This window comes from Drosophila serrata, unplaced genomic scaffold (assembly GCF_035046125.1).
Source record: "Drosophila serrata isolate PLE 108 unplaced genomic scaffold, ASM3504612v1 contig_228, whole genome shotgun sequence".
In the NCBI taxonomy this organism is placed as follows: Eukaryota; Metazoa; Arthropoda; class Insecta; order Diptera; family Drosophilidae; genus Drosophila; species Drosophila serrata.
Genome location: NW_028257126.1, coordinates 2,219,262 through 2,235,922, shown reverse-complemented (window position 1 = coordinate 2,235,922; position 16,661 = coordinate 2,219,262). Strand labels below are relative to the sequence as shown.

The 16,661-nt window shown below is 40.2% G+C and overlaps 4 protein-coding genes across 5 annotated transcripts; 1 reads left to right on the top strand and 3 right to left on the bottom strand.

The window, feature by feature from the left end:
• Positions 1–1,076: 1,076 nt before the first annotated feature.
• Positions 1,077–2,284, bottom strand: LOC110187951 (uncharacterized). Its single transcript, XM_020957468.2, has one exon. The coding sequence runs from the start codon at positions 2,098–2,100 to the stop codon at positions 1,201–1,203; it is 900 nt and encodes a 299-aa protein (XP_020813127.2). The 5' UTR covers positions 2,101–2,284; the 3' UTR covers positions 1,077–1,200.
• Positions 2,285–4,510: 2,226 nt separating this feature from the next.
• aux (cyclin-G-associated kinase) lies at positions 4,511–11,494 on the top strand. 2 transcript variants are annotated; one of them, XM_020957619.2, is made up of 9 exons: positions 4,511–4,974; positions 5,403–5,633; positions 5,696–5,835; positions 5,899–6,861; positions 8,056–8,465; positions 8,528–8,901; positions 8,954–9,903; positions 9,962–10,123; positions 10,803–11,494. In XM_020957619.2, exons 1-9 carry the CDS (start codon positions 4,776–4,778, stop codon positions 10,911–10,913), a joined length of 3,540 nt encoding a protein of 1,179 aa, XP_020813278.2. In that variant the 5' UTR covers positions 4,511–4,775; the 3' UTR covers positions 10,914–11,494. The 2 variants fall into 2 exon arrangements, with proteins under 2 accessions (XP_020813278.2, XP_086686280.1); XM_086830154.1 differs by lacking the exons at positions 4,511–4,974; positions 5,403–5,633; positions 5,696–5,835; positions 5,899–6,861 and adding an exon at positions 7,962–7,985.
• Positions 11,321–16,653, bottom strand: DhpD (guanine deaminase). The gene is made up of 6 exons (XM_020957622.2): positions 15,007–16,653; positions 13,184–13,434; positions 12,808–13,062; positions 12,457–12,611; positions 12,118–12,391; positions 11,321–12,061 (listed from the first exon to the last, which is right to left on the bottom strand). The coding sequence occupies exons 2-6, from the start codon at positions 13,280–13,282 to the stop codon at positions 11,510–11,512; spliced, it is 1,335 nt and encodes a 444-aa protein (XP_020813281.2). The 5' UTR covers positions 13,283–13,434; positions 15,007–16,653; the 3' UTR covers positions 11,321–11,509.
• On the bottom strand, positions 15,063–16,555 carry LOC110188072 (pre-mRNA-splicing factor RBM22). Its single transcript, XM_020957623.2, has one exon. It carries the CDS (start codon positions 16,553–16,555, stop codon positions 15,305–15,307), a length of 1,251 nt encoding a protein of 416 aa, XP_020813282.2. The 3' UTR covers positions 15,063–15,304.
• Positions 16,654–16,661: the final 8 nt, after the last annotated feature.

Here is a 16,661-nt window from a genome sequence, read left to right as displayed (position 1 = left end):
TCTTTCAGTTTTATTAAGTCAACATATCACATATGTTGTTATTTTTTTATTATTTATCTAAAGCAAACAAAGATTTGTAAAACCATCTGAGAATGTTGTCTAACATATTTATATTGAATACATTCAGTTGAGCAAAAACAATAATGAAGCTAACTAGAGTTAGTCGCTTTGAATATATTTGTTCCAATCGTTCCTAGGGAAGCTTTTCATATGCAATAGTATTTTAATTCTGACCAAATTTTAAGCAGGTTTTAAAAATTTTATGATATTTATATATATATATATATTATATCAGCTAAATTATTATCTTTCATAATGTGTACATATGTACATACATACATGTATATGGGATATCTCTTTTAAAGGTTCAACTGATTCCTGCACTGTGCTTCTAAGATCTAAACAAAATAATTATGGCCGGTAAGGGTATTTAAAATTTCTCTGTCTCTATCCTTGGACTTTCTCAAGATGGCCATGATTAAGTGGCCAAATTACGTGTTTTCGACTATGAAGAGCTTTAATGTTATGTTATCGAAAGGAATTTCTTCACAAAAAAAATTGGCGGTAAACTTGGCAGAAAACTACTCAATAGAACAATTGTTTTAATGATTTTATAATTTCTTTAAATGGTTAAAGTTCAATGAAATCTCAGCAAGTTTAAGCATTTCAAGTTAACTTTTTTCCAAAATGGATATATACGAACCTGAAGCATTTCCCTAACTTTAATATGTCGTACATGTATCCTAGCTTTTTGCACACCACAACCATTAGGGTCGCATAGGTCAGAAGGTCGGCGTCGCCACTCCCCTGACTCTTGCTGGCACCTTTAGATGAACGCCGCCGATAGCTGGCAGAAAGTTAATTGCCGAGTTCGGGCTGGTTAACGAAAGTGGCCCGAAGTACTGAACCAAGTATACAAAAGTACAAAAGTAGGTGTGCTGAGATGTGCTATATCTCATTGCGTGGCTAGCTTAAGTTTCAAGGCATCATCGCTCACATAACCCAAGTCAGTTTTATTGCCAATTTTTGCTATTTTCACGGGGCCCTGTACGTCGGGAGTGAGTGGGTTGGAGAAGTGAAATAAAAAGCTTTTTTATTAACAGAAATTTCACTTTTTCACTTAAACAGTTATAGAATGAAGCGTGCGTGGACCGTAATGAAAATATCAAACGAGCGAAGGAAATATACAAATTCTGTGGATTAAGACCCGAATCCATTCCCAGGGACCAGCTTATCATTTGGCATATGCCCGTAATTGTTTTCGGCTGTCAATTCCCGCTGGTCAAGCTCCACCTCTGAGTGCTGGGTATCATTCTGTAGATCGTCGTCGCGCACAAAGTAGACTCCATTGGCTCCGAATTGGACGCAGTTCAGTCTGTACTCATAGAACTGGTTGGCCAGGACCTTAAAAACCACCGAGAGGCATACCTGAACGTTGCCCTCACCAAGGGTGCGGATTTCGTAGAGTCGGAGGCAACTGAACAGCGGCAAAGGGAGCAGCAGCGGGACACAGTAGTCGGGCGGATTGCGGGCGGAGAAACCGAAGTTTGCCACTGTGCGCTGGTTCAGCTGCACACTGAGGCGCAAGCCCAAGTCCGACCGCCTGTACTCCACGACGGCACAAACGCGCTGGTTGAAGGCCTCGCCGAAGCCAAGGACTAAGCCCAAGCAGCAGCGACAGGCAAACTCGGCGCATGAGCACGGTTGCCACAGCTCCGGCAGCTCCACTATGTTGCCATTCACGGGTGGACGCCTACCGCTCCGCATTAGGGCAGAGTAGCGGAGCGGCCGTAGCTGTTGCCCACTGAAGGGGTTGTATATCAGAAGTCGGGGAAGTCCTGGAGCTGCATCCGGTACCCCAGTGGGGGACAATGCCACAGCCTGAGGACTGGGGTAGTATAACTGAGCCCTTGTGTTGAGGGGCCTCAAGGCTACCAGCAGACAGATTAGTCTGGGAAAGTCTCGCAGCTGCCGTCGCATGCTTGCTCCAGTTAGTTGCAGGTCCAGTTGGTGTGGTGTTAATGAAGGCAAAGGGAATTCCCAGCCGCGTGTTCTCGTTCGCAATTTCAAAAACAGAGTGTCTCTTCTATTTGCATCCATTGGAACTTTTTCAAATACTCTGTTTGTTATCACCGATCCGCCAAATGGCTCGGAAAATGTTTATTGTCTTACATTACCTCGTTTTGGCCGACTGCAGTAAAACGTCTGAAAATTGTGTCAATGCTAGATCCGTGCTATCGATACAGATGAGCAGTTTGGCGGAGCGTTCGTTCGCTTTGCTAGCTAATGGACACACAGATAAGACAGAGTATAATTTGCATATTCATAGAGTGAAGCTTATAGGGAGGCAACAGAAATTTGCACGCTTGACAATTTGAAGAACATTCAACATTGTTTGTGTTACATTTATACATAACCACATTTATATTCAAAGGAAAATATTTTTATCGAAAAATAAGCGACCGCCAAAAGGGCAAAGACTTCATCGGCGCTTTAAATATGGCATGCTGGTTGAATAGCTGTTTATAAATAGCTGATCTGAACAAGATGGATAATGAAAAAAGCTCAATAAAAAATTAAAGAATTTTTTGATATTACTTATAGATTTATAGAATTTAAGATTTAAAACACATCCAATATTGCTTCTCAAAACAAAGATTTAAAATTATAAATTATTATATAAAAAAAAAAATAAAATAAATAGATAAATTCAAATACTAAGCACTGCTTGCTTACTTAACTTACTGAAGCGATAGTGCCTTGAAAAATATATTTTCATTTGACTACTCGCTTATTGCCTCCTCCCTATCACTGCATTTTATTCCGGAAAATCCCAAGTCAAAAACCTTCCTAGTTCTTCGACACTGAGCTTACCCACCTAAACAAAAATCAACACACAAAGCTTCATGGCCCAAGCCAATTTGGTGAAGAGATATAATACATTCAAACCTTAAAACCGTGAACTGTATAAACTATGTGAGCTATAAATAAAATTCAAATGTTAATTTCTAAAGTACTGTTTAAATATTCATAAGTAAAATAGTTTACCATTCAATAATACATAAAATATTATTATTTTCTATGTCAATGACTTTTTTACGAGTACTTTATGTAAATAAATGTTTAATGTCGAAAATTTCGATTATGACTATCTTTTTATTAGTCAATCGAGTCCAATTCATTCATTTAATTTATTTTTGTTTCAGCTTTAGCTTTTTAAAGGATTTATAAAAGGAAAGCATAATTGACTTAGTCCTGCCCAAATTTTGGAGCTTCTTGACAATAAAAATAGGCAAATACTAATCATAATTATCAAAATAAACAAAAGAATACCAACAAAGTCAAAAAATAAAAAACCAACATTTTCATACAAGTCATAAGTTGACGCGGGGTAATTTTCGATTTTCATATTATTTTTTGTTAATATATTATATATTAAAGATATTTTGTAAATCCTTATTATTAACTAAGTAACAGTATTTCTAGAAAATATTAGGCATGTTACTGGTTAAAAAATTATTTTGTTTATTCCTTTTAGCAATGTAGCAAGGTTTAATTTAATGTTTCTTTTAAATTGTGTTTGTGCAAAAGCAAATGAAAACGAACGTATGTTCCCTTGTCTAGGCAAGTGCGTGTAAATCGCTAAGTTTTACACTAATGCTAGATTTAGAATAATACCCACCTACGAAAATCCAATCATCGAATTCGGAGTCTTGCATTTTTGACTCTTTAGATCGATTCAATTATTTGTAAAATACCTAATAGTGATGGGTAAAATTGCGATTCTATTGGAACGATAACAGTTATTTATCTTTCGGCTTATCGGTTTCTTTTTACTATTCGATGGCAAAGAAATCCTTCAAAACAAGAACATAAGCTAACTTCGACACGGCGAGGTTTGTATACCGTTCCAGTTTGTAATTCGAGCATTAGTTATAAATAAAAATTAATATATTTATGTTAAAAACCAACGAATAACGTTACATTCACATTACATAGTATGTAATTTACAGTATTAAAATCACAGCTTTGCCTTTTTCTCTATATTAACGATCGTATGAATATAAGCAATATGATCGAGTCATAAGATTATTATAAAATTAAAGCTGTAATATTGAAAAAATATAATTTTACTATTTCTCCGAATAAAATAAATATTTTTGGATCATTTGAGGTGGTCTAACTTTAAGGTGGTTTTTTGTGCCCAAGATGTCGTCTTTGAATTTAAATTTATACATGTATACATATGTATATCAGACATACAGTTGGGATCATTGGGGTCTTATTTTTGTTTATTTTGTTAATTTTTGCTAAGTTAGCTTGTGGAAATAATTGCTACACAGGAAAAACAAGCATTATATATTTTAATACCGTTTTGGCAACTCAACTCAACAAGCATTATATATTTTAATACCGTTTTGGCAACTCAACTTTATATGCGACTTCCATTAAGCTTTTTAGATTTCATTAAAGCAGTTTTACCGGTGTAAATTTTTGTCATATATTTTTATGTTTTATTTAATAATGTTTTTATTTAAATATTTTGTGGAATTACAGAAGTTATTGGTATATGCATAAAATGAAGACGGTATAAAAAGTATATTCTTCAAAGCCAGACGATATATTTAAGCGTTATTGGCGTGGTCACACTGGTCGTAGCGCAGCTGAAATGTACAAATTGTGTTAAAAAGTATAAAAAAATTCAAAACAAAGCAGTTCCTGGCGATTAAGTACGGCACCACCATACTGCTTGCATTAGCGTAGGCACCACCAGAATGGGCGACTTCTTTAAATCGCTCAATCTCAACTATTTCACCTCCAGTGAGGGCAGCAGCCCAGCTGCCAACGGGTCAGCAGGCGGTGGGGCTGGAGGAGGAGGAGCAGCCAGCGGTGGTAGGCTGGACAACGACTACGTGGGACAGAGCCTGGAAGTTGGTGGCCATAGGCTGCGCACCAAGTGTGTCATCGCCGAAGGTAAGCGGCTTGGTTAAAGCCACGGAATGCAGGCTCGCGGGGCAGGCCAGCAACGAATATGGCAAAAATCAATGGAAAAAGAAATCAACTCATTCTGGAGAAAATGCATTCTGCATTTTTATTCGAATCCCGACCCAATATGTAAGACGAGTGGGATATCGAAGTCTGCGTTATTTTTTCACTGCAATAGATAGTCATTTCCCTAACCACTACTTGTTTACACATCATGAGTCATGTGATCGTTTTTTTCACGGCATGTCCTTTACGAGTGACTGCAGCGGTATTAAAATAGTCCATTCCGGTCAGACTGGTAAACTCCCCTTTTGGTTTTGAGCAATTGGAAGACACCACTGTGCTATGAATATTCATTAAAGCAGCCCCTTATCAGCTCCGCGTTATCAATTTCCTCTCCTTCTTCCATCCACCAGGCGGATACGCTTTTGTGTACGTTGCTCAAGATGTGCAAACTGGCACTGAGTACGCCCTCAAGCGTCTGATCGGCGCTGATCAGCAAGCGTGTAACGCCATCATTAATGAGATCGGTATACACAAGCAACTTTCGGGCCACGGAAACATTGTCACTTTTGTGGGATCAAGCTACACCGCTCCCTCTCCACAGCAGGGTGCCCAGTACCTTCTTCTTACGGAACTGTGTAAAGGTAAGCACCGCATTACAATAGGTTAAATTTTTGTAAAGTACATAATGAACTCTGATTTATAGGTGGGTCCCTGATAGATTGCTTCAATGCTGATACCCCAGCCTATGATCCATCTTTGGTATTGAGAATATTCTACCAAATGGCGCGGAGTGTGGCCTACTTGCACGCACAAGCGCCACCGATAACCCATAGAGACATAAAGGTAGGTATTTAATACACTTATCACTGGCGCACTAAACTGTAGGGATTCTCCAAATTGTTGCAGATTGAGAATTTCCTCATTGGAAACGATAATCAGATCAAGTTATGTGACTTTGGATCTGCTACCAAGGAGGTGCTCGCGCCGACATTTGATTGGAGCGCGCATCAGCGAAACATGCTGGAGGACCAGCTTAACACTGTAACGACGCCCATGTACCGGGCTCCTGAAATGCTTGACACCTGGTCCAACAACCCGATTGGTCCTAAAACAGACATTTGGGCTCTGGGCTGCATCCTTTACTTTCTATGCTATCGCAGGCATCCCTTCGAAGACGGTGGAAAACTTCGCATCATTAACGCCAATTACATTCTTCCACCAGATGCACGATATCATTGCTTCCGCGACATCATTACAGGTTGTTTTAAAGTGAATCCCGCGGAGCGCTTGGACATTGCTATGGTGCTGGAGAGGCTCGCATCTATCGCTGAAACAAACAATTGGTCCCTTAAAGGACCTCTGAATTTGAGGGGCATACCCATCGAGTCGTCTCCAGCCGAGAGTCCAGCTCGAAAGACCGCCGGACAGTCGGAATTTTACCTTGATGCCTTTACTGCCGCCCCCCAAATAGCGCCTACCTCGACTTCCACGCCATCCTCCAGCAATGGACACGGTAGCCTACTGTCGTCTCTTCGTGGAGGTGCTGGAACACTGTTTAAGAACATTAAGGATACCTCCACCAAAGTAATGCAAACAGTGCAACAATCAATTGCCCGTAACGATCTTGACATCAGTTATATTACCTCCCGGATCCTGGTGATGCCTTGCCCGTCCGACGGTTTTGAGTCCGCCTACAAGACCAACAACATCGACGACGTCCGCCTGTCTTTAGAGGGTCGCTTTTCCCCACAGAAGATAAGCATTTACAACTTTGACCAGCGTTCAGTGCCCCGATTACCACCACCCGTGCGTACAGTTGAGGCTGGCTATGTATTTGGATGCCCGCAGGCTCACGCTCCCAATCTACAGGTATGAAAACATTTTACAACTTTTTATTAAATCGATATCAATATAGGTAGAAAGCGTGATGAAATATGTGTTACTTACTAAAAATCACGGATCGATCGTACATCAGAGGTATGATTAAAAAGAAAAAACTAAAAATTTAAACTATTCAACTATTTCAACTTATATAAAATAATGAGTGTCGTCTTTTCTATAAACTTTCCGATTAAACCAAAATATTTTGTTAGACCGAAAAAATTGGGATCAGGACTTTCATATCGTAGGTTCGTCTTAAATTCATATTAGCCAGAAAACTACTGCGTGATAGAAACCCTGAATACCGGGTTCCAGGGATCAATTATTTTAGGTTAAAGCTATCTAAACAAAACTTACAGATGTTCTAATTACTATATACGTCGGAAAAACTGAAACCATATAATATAGCTGTAAAAAAAAAGTCCGGAAAATGAATAGAAATAAAAAAAATAGTGTATAACTTTGACTGTAAGGCTTTGGCTGTAAAACTGTAAATATGAAACTAACGGGTGAATGAAATGCAAATTGGCATTACTTTTTTTAAACATACACTCCTAAAACCCTAAGATATAGGTTTTTTATAACACTTTAAAATGATTGTCTTTTGGTTGGTTTGGTTTGATTTTTTAATGTGCCCGAATTAGATAAATATTCAATAATCCAATTACAAACTGCAAGGTGACATACATAAAACGGTAGGGCGAAATCAGCTAACTTTCATTTTAAACAAATTGTGTACTAGTTGCGAATGAAAGACTTCTTTCATCTTCCAGCATACAATGTATATGTTCCTTAAAAAATATTTTTCTATTTTTAATAGATGTAAAGACATATGGTAGAAAGAGTGCAACTATATTATGCAATTTGTAAACAGTAAGATTAATAAGAACGAATATAATATTTATAGTCATCAGTCTAATTTTTTCATGAAAGCAACAGGGATATATGCTATAGAACCGTTGCAAAATGCAAGTTTTGATTTGGATATGAAATATGAAAAATATAATTTTTAGGACTGGTTGACCACTTGGCAGACATGCCCATAGGGAAAATTCAAATATATGGGCTTTACGCATCATGTTACTATTAGTTTTTAGTTCAACATTTATTTGGTAAAGATACGCAAAAGTTGGATCAAAAGCGAAGGTTATACCAATAATCTAATCATGTCTTTTCCATCAGGGCCTTTTTACAGTGTCAGCGGATATGTACAACTTCCTCACTGCCGATGCAAAATCGATTGTAATCATACAGACTGGAGATTCGGGTGGGTGTACTGCAGCCACTGTTGTAAGCGCACTGCTGATGTATGCAGACCTGCTTCAAGAGCCAGAAGATGCTGTTCAGGTGTTCGCTGTCAAGCGTCACACCATTAATATGCGACCCTCCGAATTCCGTTACCTGTATTACTTTGGCGATATTTTGCGACCCACTCCGCTTCTGCCGCACTATAAGAACACTAATCTGGTAGCACTAAGCTGTCAGCCTGTTCCCAGGATGACCAAGGCACGTGATGGCTGTCGTATATACATGGAGGTGTACTGCAATGAGAAAATGTTGCTCAGCACGTTGCAAGACTACGAAAACATGCGGTAAGATCGGGACGAATTGTATTGAGCTATGTTTTTTTCATCATGGAAACCAAACCTTGCAGCTTACACCAGGCTGGTCCGGGAAAATTAGTGCTACCTATTAATCTGACTGTGTGCGGCGATGTGACAATAGTATTATACCACGCCCGTAAGGGTATGGTGCGCCCGCAGGGTCTTAAAATCTGTCAGTTCCAATTAAACACAGGATTCATTCCCGAGCCGGAAACGTTGATCACCTTCACCAGCAATGATCTTGACGACTTGCCAGATCCGGAGCAGGTGACGTCGAACTTTTGCGTGTCCCTTTCGCTGGCCGTAACTGATTCGGAAACTCCTCCCAGTCACAAGCCACCATGGGTGCCACCCAAATCCAAGAGATCGCCAAGTAACCTTTTTAGCTCGGATCTAGAATTCGCCGAGATGCTGGATAACTTTGGTAAGTGCCACTGGATAGACTCTGGACAAGTTACTATTTGAACTTATTTTAGTAACGAAGCCCAGCAATCAAGCATCACCGTCTCCTCCTCCACTGAGGAAATCTGAGCGCGCCAGTTCTCCGCTTGTTTTGCCCGATGTCACAGAGACCTCCCATGATCCTCCGATGGCTACACCTGAGCCCTCCCCACCCATTGATCTGCTCAACCTCAATCAGCAGCCCAGCGAAGCACCAGCAGCGAACCCCCTAGGAAGCGCCATGCCCAGTTCTGATGCCAGCTTTGATTTGTTGGGGGCCTTCGGCGATGATAACTCCACCGGTATAGGCTCAGCACCAATACCGGATGTCCTTCCAGCAGCGCCGTTGCCGCCGCCGAATCAGGCAAAAATCAACGCAGACCTATTTGACCTCTTTGGATCGGCAGATCACAGCGGAGCAACCAGCCTTAAGCCGACAGCGGGACCAACTCTTCCACCATATGGGGGATCCCTGCCAAGTTTTGTAACCCAGCCAGTGACCAGAAAAGAGTCTTCACCAAATCAACCACCAACGGCACCTTCCGATCCTTTTGCTGACATTGCGAATCTGGCATCCGGACTCAACATAAATTTCCCCCGCAACACGCTCAGTGGAAAGCCTCAAGCTGGCAGTAGCCCACAACCTACGCAATACCCTAGTCCGACACACAAACCCTCTCAGTCCACAACCCCGCAGCAGCAACAAGCACACGGCACTTTTATCAAAACCCCACCACAACCACCGCAGTCACAGACTGGCCAAGGCCGTCCAGATTATAGCAGAGTGCATTTCGATTCACCGAAGCCTGCACAGCAAGCGGGCTTTAGCGGAAACAAAAGCTCTGACATATTCGCTGACATTCTAGGGCAACAAGGATACTCTTTTGGCAGTAAAATGAACCAAGGTCCGCGATCTATTAACGAAATGCGTAAGGAGGAGTTAGTTAAGGACATGGATCCCAAGAAAGTGCTCATTATGGAATGGGTAAGACGAGGAAACTCCTTGGAAAAGGCGTTGTCCTTATTGATTTCACTTTCCACAGACCGACGGCAAAAAGAACAATATCCGAGCGCTTCTCTGCTCTATGCACACAGTGCTGTGGGATAATGCCAAGTGGCAGCGCTGTGAGATGTCTACCATGGTAACCCCAGCTGAGGTGAAGAAAGCATATCGTCGTGCCTGCCTGGCCGTCCATCCAGATAAGGTTTGTGCAATACTGTCTATTTATATCCTTGCAGGCTATTTATAAATTCGATCAGAAGTTTGCAACACAGTGAAGTCATCTTCAAATATATAAACAACAACCGAGTTGATCTAGCCATGTTCGTCAGTTCGCTTCTACGCAAACTAGTCTCTCAGTTTTGAAGCTATTTAAATAAAACGTTGTAGTTAAGTCTTCTATATATTCTCACTCGTATATATTTTGGAACGGGCCAGATCGGACGGCTATACCATATAGCTGCCATAGGAATTATCGGATAATTTGTAGAAAAAAAGTTTTCAGTTCTCAACAAATTTTAGTGAAATTTGAAATTTAGCCATTTAGTATTATCCTAGAAAAATTAATAAAATTAAAAATTACAACTTTTTCAGTATTCAACATATTTTCATAAAATTCAAGATATAGCCATTCAATAGTATATCAGAATTTTGGTTTAATTTTATGAAAATCGCACGATTACATCATATCGTATATATCTGCTATAAAAGCATATAGCTGTGAATGTAAAATTGTAACCGTAAATATAGTATGTACAGGTGAATTTCACGAAAGTTGTATTATATTATTGAATGAATTGCAATCTGCAAGGGTATACAAACTTCGGCGTGCTGAAGTTGGCTTCCTTTCTTGTTGTTAATTGACTTAACGCACTTTCTTATAGCATAATGGAACCAAAAACGAGGAGATTGCCAAGCTCATTTTCATGGAACTGAACAATGCCTGGACAGATTTCGAAAACGATGCCACGCAGCAAAACATGTTCAATGCGTAAAACGCCCTCTACTTCGATATATATAATTATCGTAATTAGTTTTAATTACCTAATTACTCGTAGCTAAAACTAGCGTAAAAGTTATTCAAAAGCCTAAGCTTTTTAAAGTCAAAGTAATGGATTATGCCACTAAAGGAGTATAAATATTCGACCCTTTGAAATTCCGAAAATCCTAAGGACAACATACTTAATTTTGTACCTTTAAAGCCTATTCTATTTTTAGCACAAAATTGGAAGAGCAGAGAAAAGGCAAACCCCTCAGACATTCACAAATGTATCACTATGTACACGGGAAGTTCGACTCTCCTCTATGCTGATCGTGCAGTGTGACGTATCGCATATATCTCTCCTTCACTTATAGCCAATATGTGATTAAGCTAAATGCCTACTATTAACTGAAATTAAAGTTAAAAGTAATATACAAAGTTTATTAATGCAACTGTTCCGACTATACAGTGTAAAAAATTTACTGTACATAATAGTATACAAACATCGGTTATATGAAAAACACGAAACTCCGTTAAAGTATTACCGATTATCTATATGTATAGAAATAAATTCTTTATATATGCCGCTGTTAATGCCTTATCGTTTTACTAATCCTTCTTAACTTGCTTGCCTGCCACAAAGACTTGCAGAATATTGCGATCACTTCCAGTGTAGATAAACTTCTCCAAAAGCTCGTCAACGTTTAGCAGCCGCACTGGCTTTTCAACGACGCTTACATCAATCAGCAGAGCATCGAACTCCTTGCCCACAATAAAGTTTCCAGTCAGATGGTCAAGAGAGAGAGCCTTGGCGCCTCCCAAAGTTGCCAAGTAGAGAGCCTGTTTGTACTTTAGGTGAACGTAGGTGTGATCGGGTGTTTTAGCCTTCCCGGAACCGCGTATGTTTTGCTTCTTGAAGAAGTCTAGGTGCTTTGAAACATCCAACGATCGTAGTAAGGCGTCCTGAATCGATACAGAGTTTCCACCAGAAACGTCGGTGCCAAGGCCAACGGTCACGCCAGCATTAATCAACCGCTGGACATCACACAGTCCCGAGCTAAGCATCGTGTTTGAAGCTGGACAATGAGCCACAGAGGTACCCCTAGCTTTCAGAAGTTCGACCTCATCGTCCTCCAGATGCACGCCATGCGCCATGACCGTCTACGAGAAAATAATATAAATAAACTGAAAGTTCTGAAGGCCAATGAAAGGATCACCTTGTCTGTAAGAAGTCCAGCGTTGTCATAGGCCCTAGCATAACTTGTCTTGAAGATGTCCTTTACGACCTCGATCTCAGCCAGATTTTCACTAATGTGGCTTTGGATATGAAGGTCGAACCGCTTTGCAATATCGCCAAGCTCTTTTAGGAGTTCCTTGCTACAACTAAGAGCAAACCGAGGCGTGATCGTAGGCAACACAAGCGGACTACCGATCTTCTTCATCTCTTCAACAAAAGTTATTGTCGCACAGACCGACTGCTCCGTGTCCTCCCTAAGAAAATCGGTAAATTGGACTTACTCCACTTGAGACACAAATACGTCACGCTCAATACTCACACGTAGTAGTCGGGACTGTTGCAATTGGAGCATACCTTGCCGATTAGCGCCCGTTGGCCTTGACGCTCTGCCTCCCGCGCTAGTATCAAGGTCGATTCCAGATTGTTTGTTGCAAAATAGGAAGCCAGAGTGGTTCCACTGCGGAGCGTTGCTGACTGGGAGTATTACAATATCATTTATATTAGTTCTAGATGGTTGACCACAGTTTGGATTGCTTGGAAGGCGTTATGGCGACCGACGTGTAGAAAACAGATGTATGTGTATATTGTATGTACAGATGTACATATGTATAGAGCTAAATTGATAAGAAATACGGGCCCTCCTAATTTTCGATTTTACTTTGGTACTTACGACAACGTTCTTGTAGACCTGCTGGGCGTGTTTTTGGTCGGAGAACTTTGCCTCCAGCGGGAATGTGTACGTGTTGAGCCAGTCCAAAAGCGGCATGTCAAGTCCCAGACCGATTTGCGCATATTGGGGTGCATGTATATGACAGTCCACGAATCCCGGCATCAGGAACTGATAGTCCGATAGGGTCACCTCGGTCAGATCTGTGTTCGGGTTTCTGGAAATCCATTCCTGATAGTCGTTACCAACACCTGTTATCTGCGGGAAAAATATATAGATATTAGTAGATCATTTCCGCGCAATAACATATATGTATAGATATTAGTAGATCATTTCCGCGCAATAACATATGTACATATGTAACCTTTCACATGCTTACCTTTCCGCTGCTGTCCACCACAATAAACCCATTTTGGAAGGACTCAAACTCTCCAAAAGACTTTGTGTGAATAATTGTACCGAGGTAGGCAGTTGTCATAGCTGGCGACAGTTCTAATTATCTGATCGTTTTCAAGCAGACTGGGGTGATAATCAAAGCTGCTCAACAAGTATTTAAATCGTCGCCAAGAAACACGCGTCCCACTGGGAATGGCAATCATTTCATTAATCAACGTACGGGCATGACACTTTCTATAAAATACACCGAACATTTTTCAGTATACTATGAATATTAAATATATTTATTTTAATAAAACTGTTAAATATGTTATAAATACGTAAGTGACTTTATTAAAATATAAGAAATGAGCTCTAAACCTATATACATAACATAAAATAAATTGATTATTTTAGTTTTAGCCAAGTTTGAAATTAATAAATAATTTGACATACATATATCCTTTCTGATCATGATGAGTTGAAGGTGTAATAGAGGTGGAAAAACATCGAATATCTTAGGCATAGATGTTTCCACAAAAATCATCGATGAAACATCGATGTTTTAAAAACAGTGCACACTTTTTTTGCATTAAAAAAAAATAAATGTTGAAAAATAACTACTCTTATTACATTTATCTATAAATAATATATTTTCAATTACGGTGTTATGTATTGTACTTATGTACATATGTACATATACAATTGTACATTTACCGATCGTTTCTTTGGCTGCTATATGATAAATATTTGTCCGATTTATAGTCCTCTATACTACTGCAAAATAGAAACGGACTGATGGACATGGCTTGATCGACTCGAAATGGTATAAAAAAACCAAAATAAATAAATAAATACAATATGCAACTTTCATTAAGATATGTAGCTTAAAAACAGGTATACTAAATTGCATAGATCGACTCTACTGTTTCCTGCACTGAGTCGCTTATTTTTATACCCTTGCAGGGTATTATAATTTCAGTCAGAAGTTTGCAACGCAGTGAAGGAAGCACCTCCGACTATATAAAGGATATATATTCTTGATCAGGATCAACAGCCGAGTCGATCTAGCCATGTCCGTCTGTCCGTTTCTACGCAAACTACTCTCTCAGTTTTGAAGCTATCTGAATGAAACTTTGCAGTTAGTCTTCTTTATACTCTCACTCGTATATATGTCGGAACGGGCCGAATCGGACGACTATATCATATAGCTGTCATAGGAATGATCGGAAAAGTTTTACAAAAAAAATTATAAAATTTTTAGTTTTCAACAGCCATTTCATATTATTCTACAATTTTGTGTAAAATTTTATGAAAATCGGACGACTATATCATATAGCTCCCATAGGAACGATCGATAAATTAATACAATTAAATTTATAACTTTTTCAGTTTTCAGCTGATTTTCATCAAATTTGAGGTATAGCCATTTTATATAAGTCTTAAATTTTGTGTCAAATTTCATGAAAATCGGAGGACTATATCATATAGGTGCCATACAAACGATCGTTTGATGTGGAGGAAAAATGCAAATCAGTGAATGTAAAACTGAAAATATAATATGTATAGGTGAATGAAATGAAAGCAGGTATTACTTCATTGTTTTTTAACATAAATATATATATATTTTATATTGTATGGATTCCTAGTCATCAAAGTTCGATCTGCAAGGGTATATAAACTTCGGAGTCCCGAAGTTAGCTTCCTTTCTTGTTAACATTTTAATTTGTTGATTTTGCCAAATCCGATTCGGGTTCAGAAAAACATATGTATGTAACTTTTAAAATAACTTTCTTTCAGATTAATGTGATTGCAAGGCCTTTTTACCTGTTTTTAGTGAATGGTTTTAATTTTTCCCAAATACCCACTGTAGTAAGCGGTTGTTTTAAGTTGAAGCAAAATGCATATACATACATCCCTGTTGGAAATATGTATATTACTCTCGCAACTATTTATTAAAAGTTCTTTTCGCACTTGCTGAAATTCTGTGGGCATTGTCGTCTTTAATTTACAATCATTTAAAAGTTATTGTTGACATTGCACCAAAGAAATATATGCGAACATTTAGCTGGATATACTTGATTCATATTTATAAAAAATAGTTTTCGCAAAGTAGAGCATAACTCTATTTCTTCACAGCCCCCATTCGGCTGGCATCTTGGCTAGGATAGGGTATTTGACCAGGCGGCGGTGGAATCGAGTCTAGACTCATACCAGAGGTAGAAGTGACTGTAGAGTTAGCGTTACTGTAGGGTGCAGCGTAGGTGGGTTGCCCGTACATTTGGTATGCCGATGCGGGAACCAAGTTTGATGGTAGCTGGTGCAATTTCATGCCGGCTGGCATGACGTTTATTTGCTCCTGTCTCAAATTAAAGTAGTCATTCGGCTTAGCGCTGGGTGGCGCGATTCCGGTAACATCAAAGCGCCTGTCTGTCTTTGCCGCTGTGCCCTGTTTCGCCTGGGAATGCGCCCACTTGATGCTCACCTTCCGGCCGTGAATGACCAGCTTGTTAAAGGTGCGCTCAGCGGCTAGTTCTGCAGCGCCCCGTTTAGTGTACTGTATGAAAGCACACTGCTGGCGTGGCACTAGCGCAATGGAACGAATCTCCCCGAACTGGTAAAACTGGTCCCGTAGTTCCGGCTCCGTGATCTCTTCGGGAAGGTTTCCAACGTAAAGTGTGGTGATATTGCGGTCCTCTGGTGGCTCAAGAGTAGGAAGAGAAGCCGCTCGCTTCATAATCTTCTCGGCCACTGGGTCATTGCGGCCATAGTAACGGTCCTTGATATTCTGTTCACACAGGGGATCGTCGGGTTCATTTGGCTTGTCATGGCGGTAAGGGCACTCCTCGCCGCGTTTGCATTCTCCCTTGACCCAGAAAGAACAAATGTGTGGTCTGTTTCGCTTGTAGTAAGGTGCTGTGCGTGCCAGCTTGGATAGCATTTCGTTCGCAGCCAGGGAGCGCCCGACCGCACCGGCTGCCTCAGTGCCATCGCCATCCTGCAGCTGGGCGTCAATGTTCTGTATGTAGTACTCCTTGTTAACGTCACTTTGTGGCATGTTGTCTGCCACCTTTAGGGCAGCGTCGCGGACCTGGATAGGCAGCCCGTACTCAAGATCCAAAAGACAGGTCTGGCAAACATTCTTTAGGCGAGCACATGTCTGGCAAATCTCAGTCTTTTTGAAGCGCATTCGGGCGCCTGGACACCACCGAAATATTGTAAACGGACGCGTGCAGATTTTGCATTCCTTGCCAAATCGCTCCTTTATCATACGCACGTACGGATTGTCCCCAAGACAAGTCTGACAGAGGATAGGAAACTCGGCATCTTCCCAATTCTGACGGTTGTAGGTGTTCGTGGTCTTGGACATAGACATGGTGAACCTTTTATTTACTTTGTTTTAGATTGTAAATTCCAAGCTGCTTTTTTCCTGCTGTCAATGGTGGTGGTGATTAGTGGTGGAAAAACATAACTGGTAATTT

What these genes read in the sequence shown, in the direction of transcription:
- LOC110187951 (XM_020957468.2), bottom strand. Translation starts at nt 2,100, where the DNA reads ATGGATGCAAATAGAAGAGACACTCTGTTTTTGAAATTGCGAACGAGA.
- aux (XM_020957619.2), top strand. Translation starts at nt 4,776, where the DNA reads ATGGGCGACTTCTTTAAATCGCTCAATCTCAACTATTTCACCTCCAGT. An exon ending in CAAGTGTGTCATCGCCGAAG is followed by an intron (nt 4,975 to 5,402) that starts GTAAGCGGCTTG and finishes TCCATCCACCAG; the next exon opens with GCGGATACGCTTTTGTGTAC. An exon ending in CGAGATGCTGGATAACTTTG is followed by an intron (nt 8,902 to 8,953) that starts GTAAGTGCCACT and finishes AACTTATTTTAG; the next exon opens with TAACGAAGCCCAGCAATCAA.
- DhpD (XM_020957622.2), bottom strand. Translation starts at nt 13,282, where the DNA reads ATGACAACTGCCTACCTCGGTACAATTATTCACACAAAGTCTTTTGGA. An exon ending in TGGTGGACAGCAGCGGAAAG is followed by an intron (nt 13,063 to 13,183) that starts GTAAGCATGTGA and finishes TTTTTCCCGCAG; the next exon opens with ATAACAGGTGTTGGTAACGA. An exon ending in AGGTCTACAAGAACGTTGTC is followed by an intron (nt 12,612 to 12,807) that starts GTAAGTACCAAA and finishes TAATACTCCCAG; the next exon opens with TCAGCAACGCTCCGCAGTGG.
- LOC110188072 (XM_020957623.2), bottom strand. Translation starts at nt 16,555, where the DNA reads ATGTCTATGTCCAAGACCACGAACACCTACAACCGTCAGAATTGGGAA.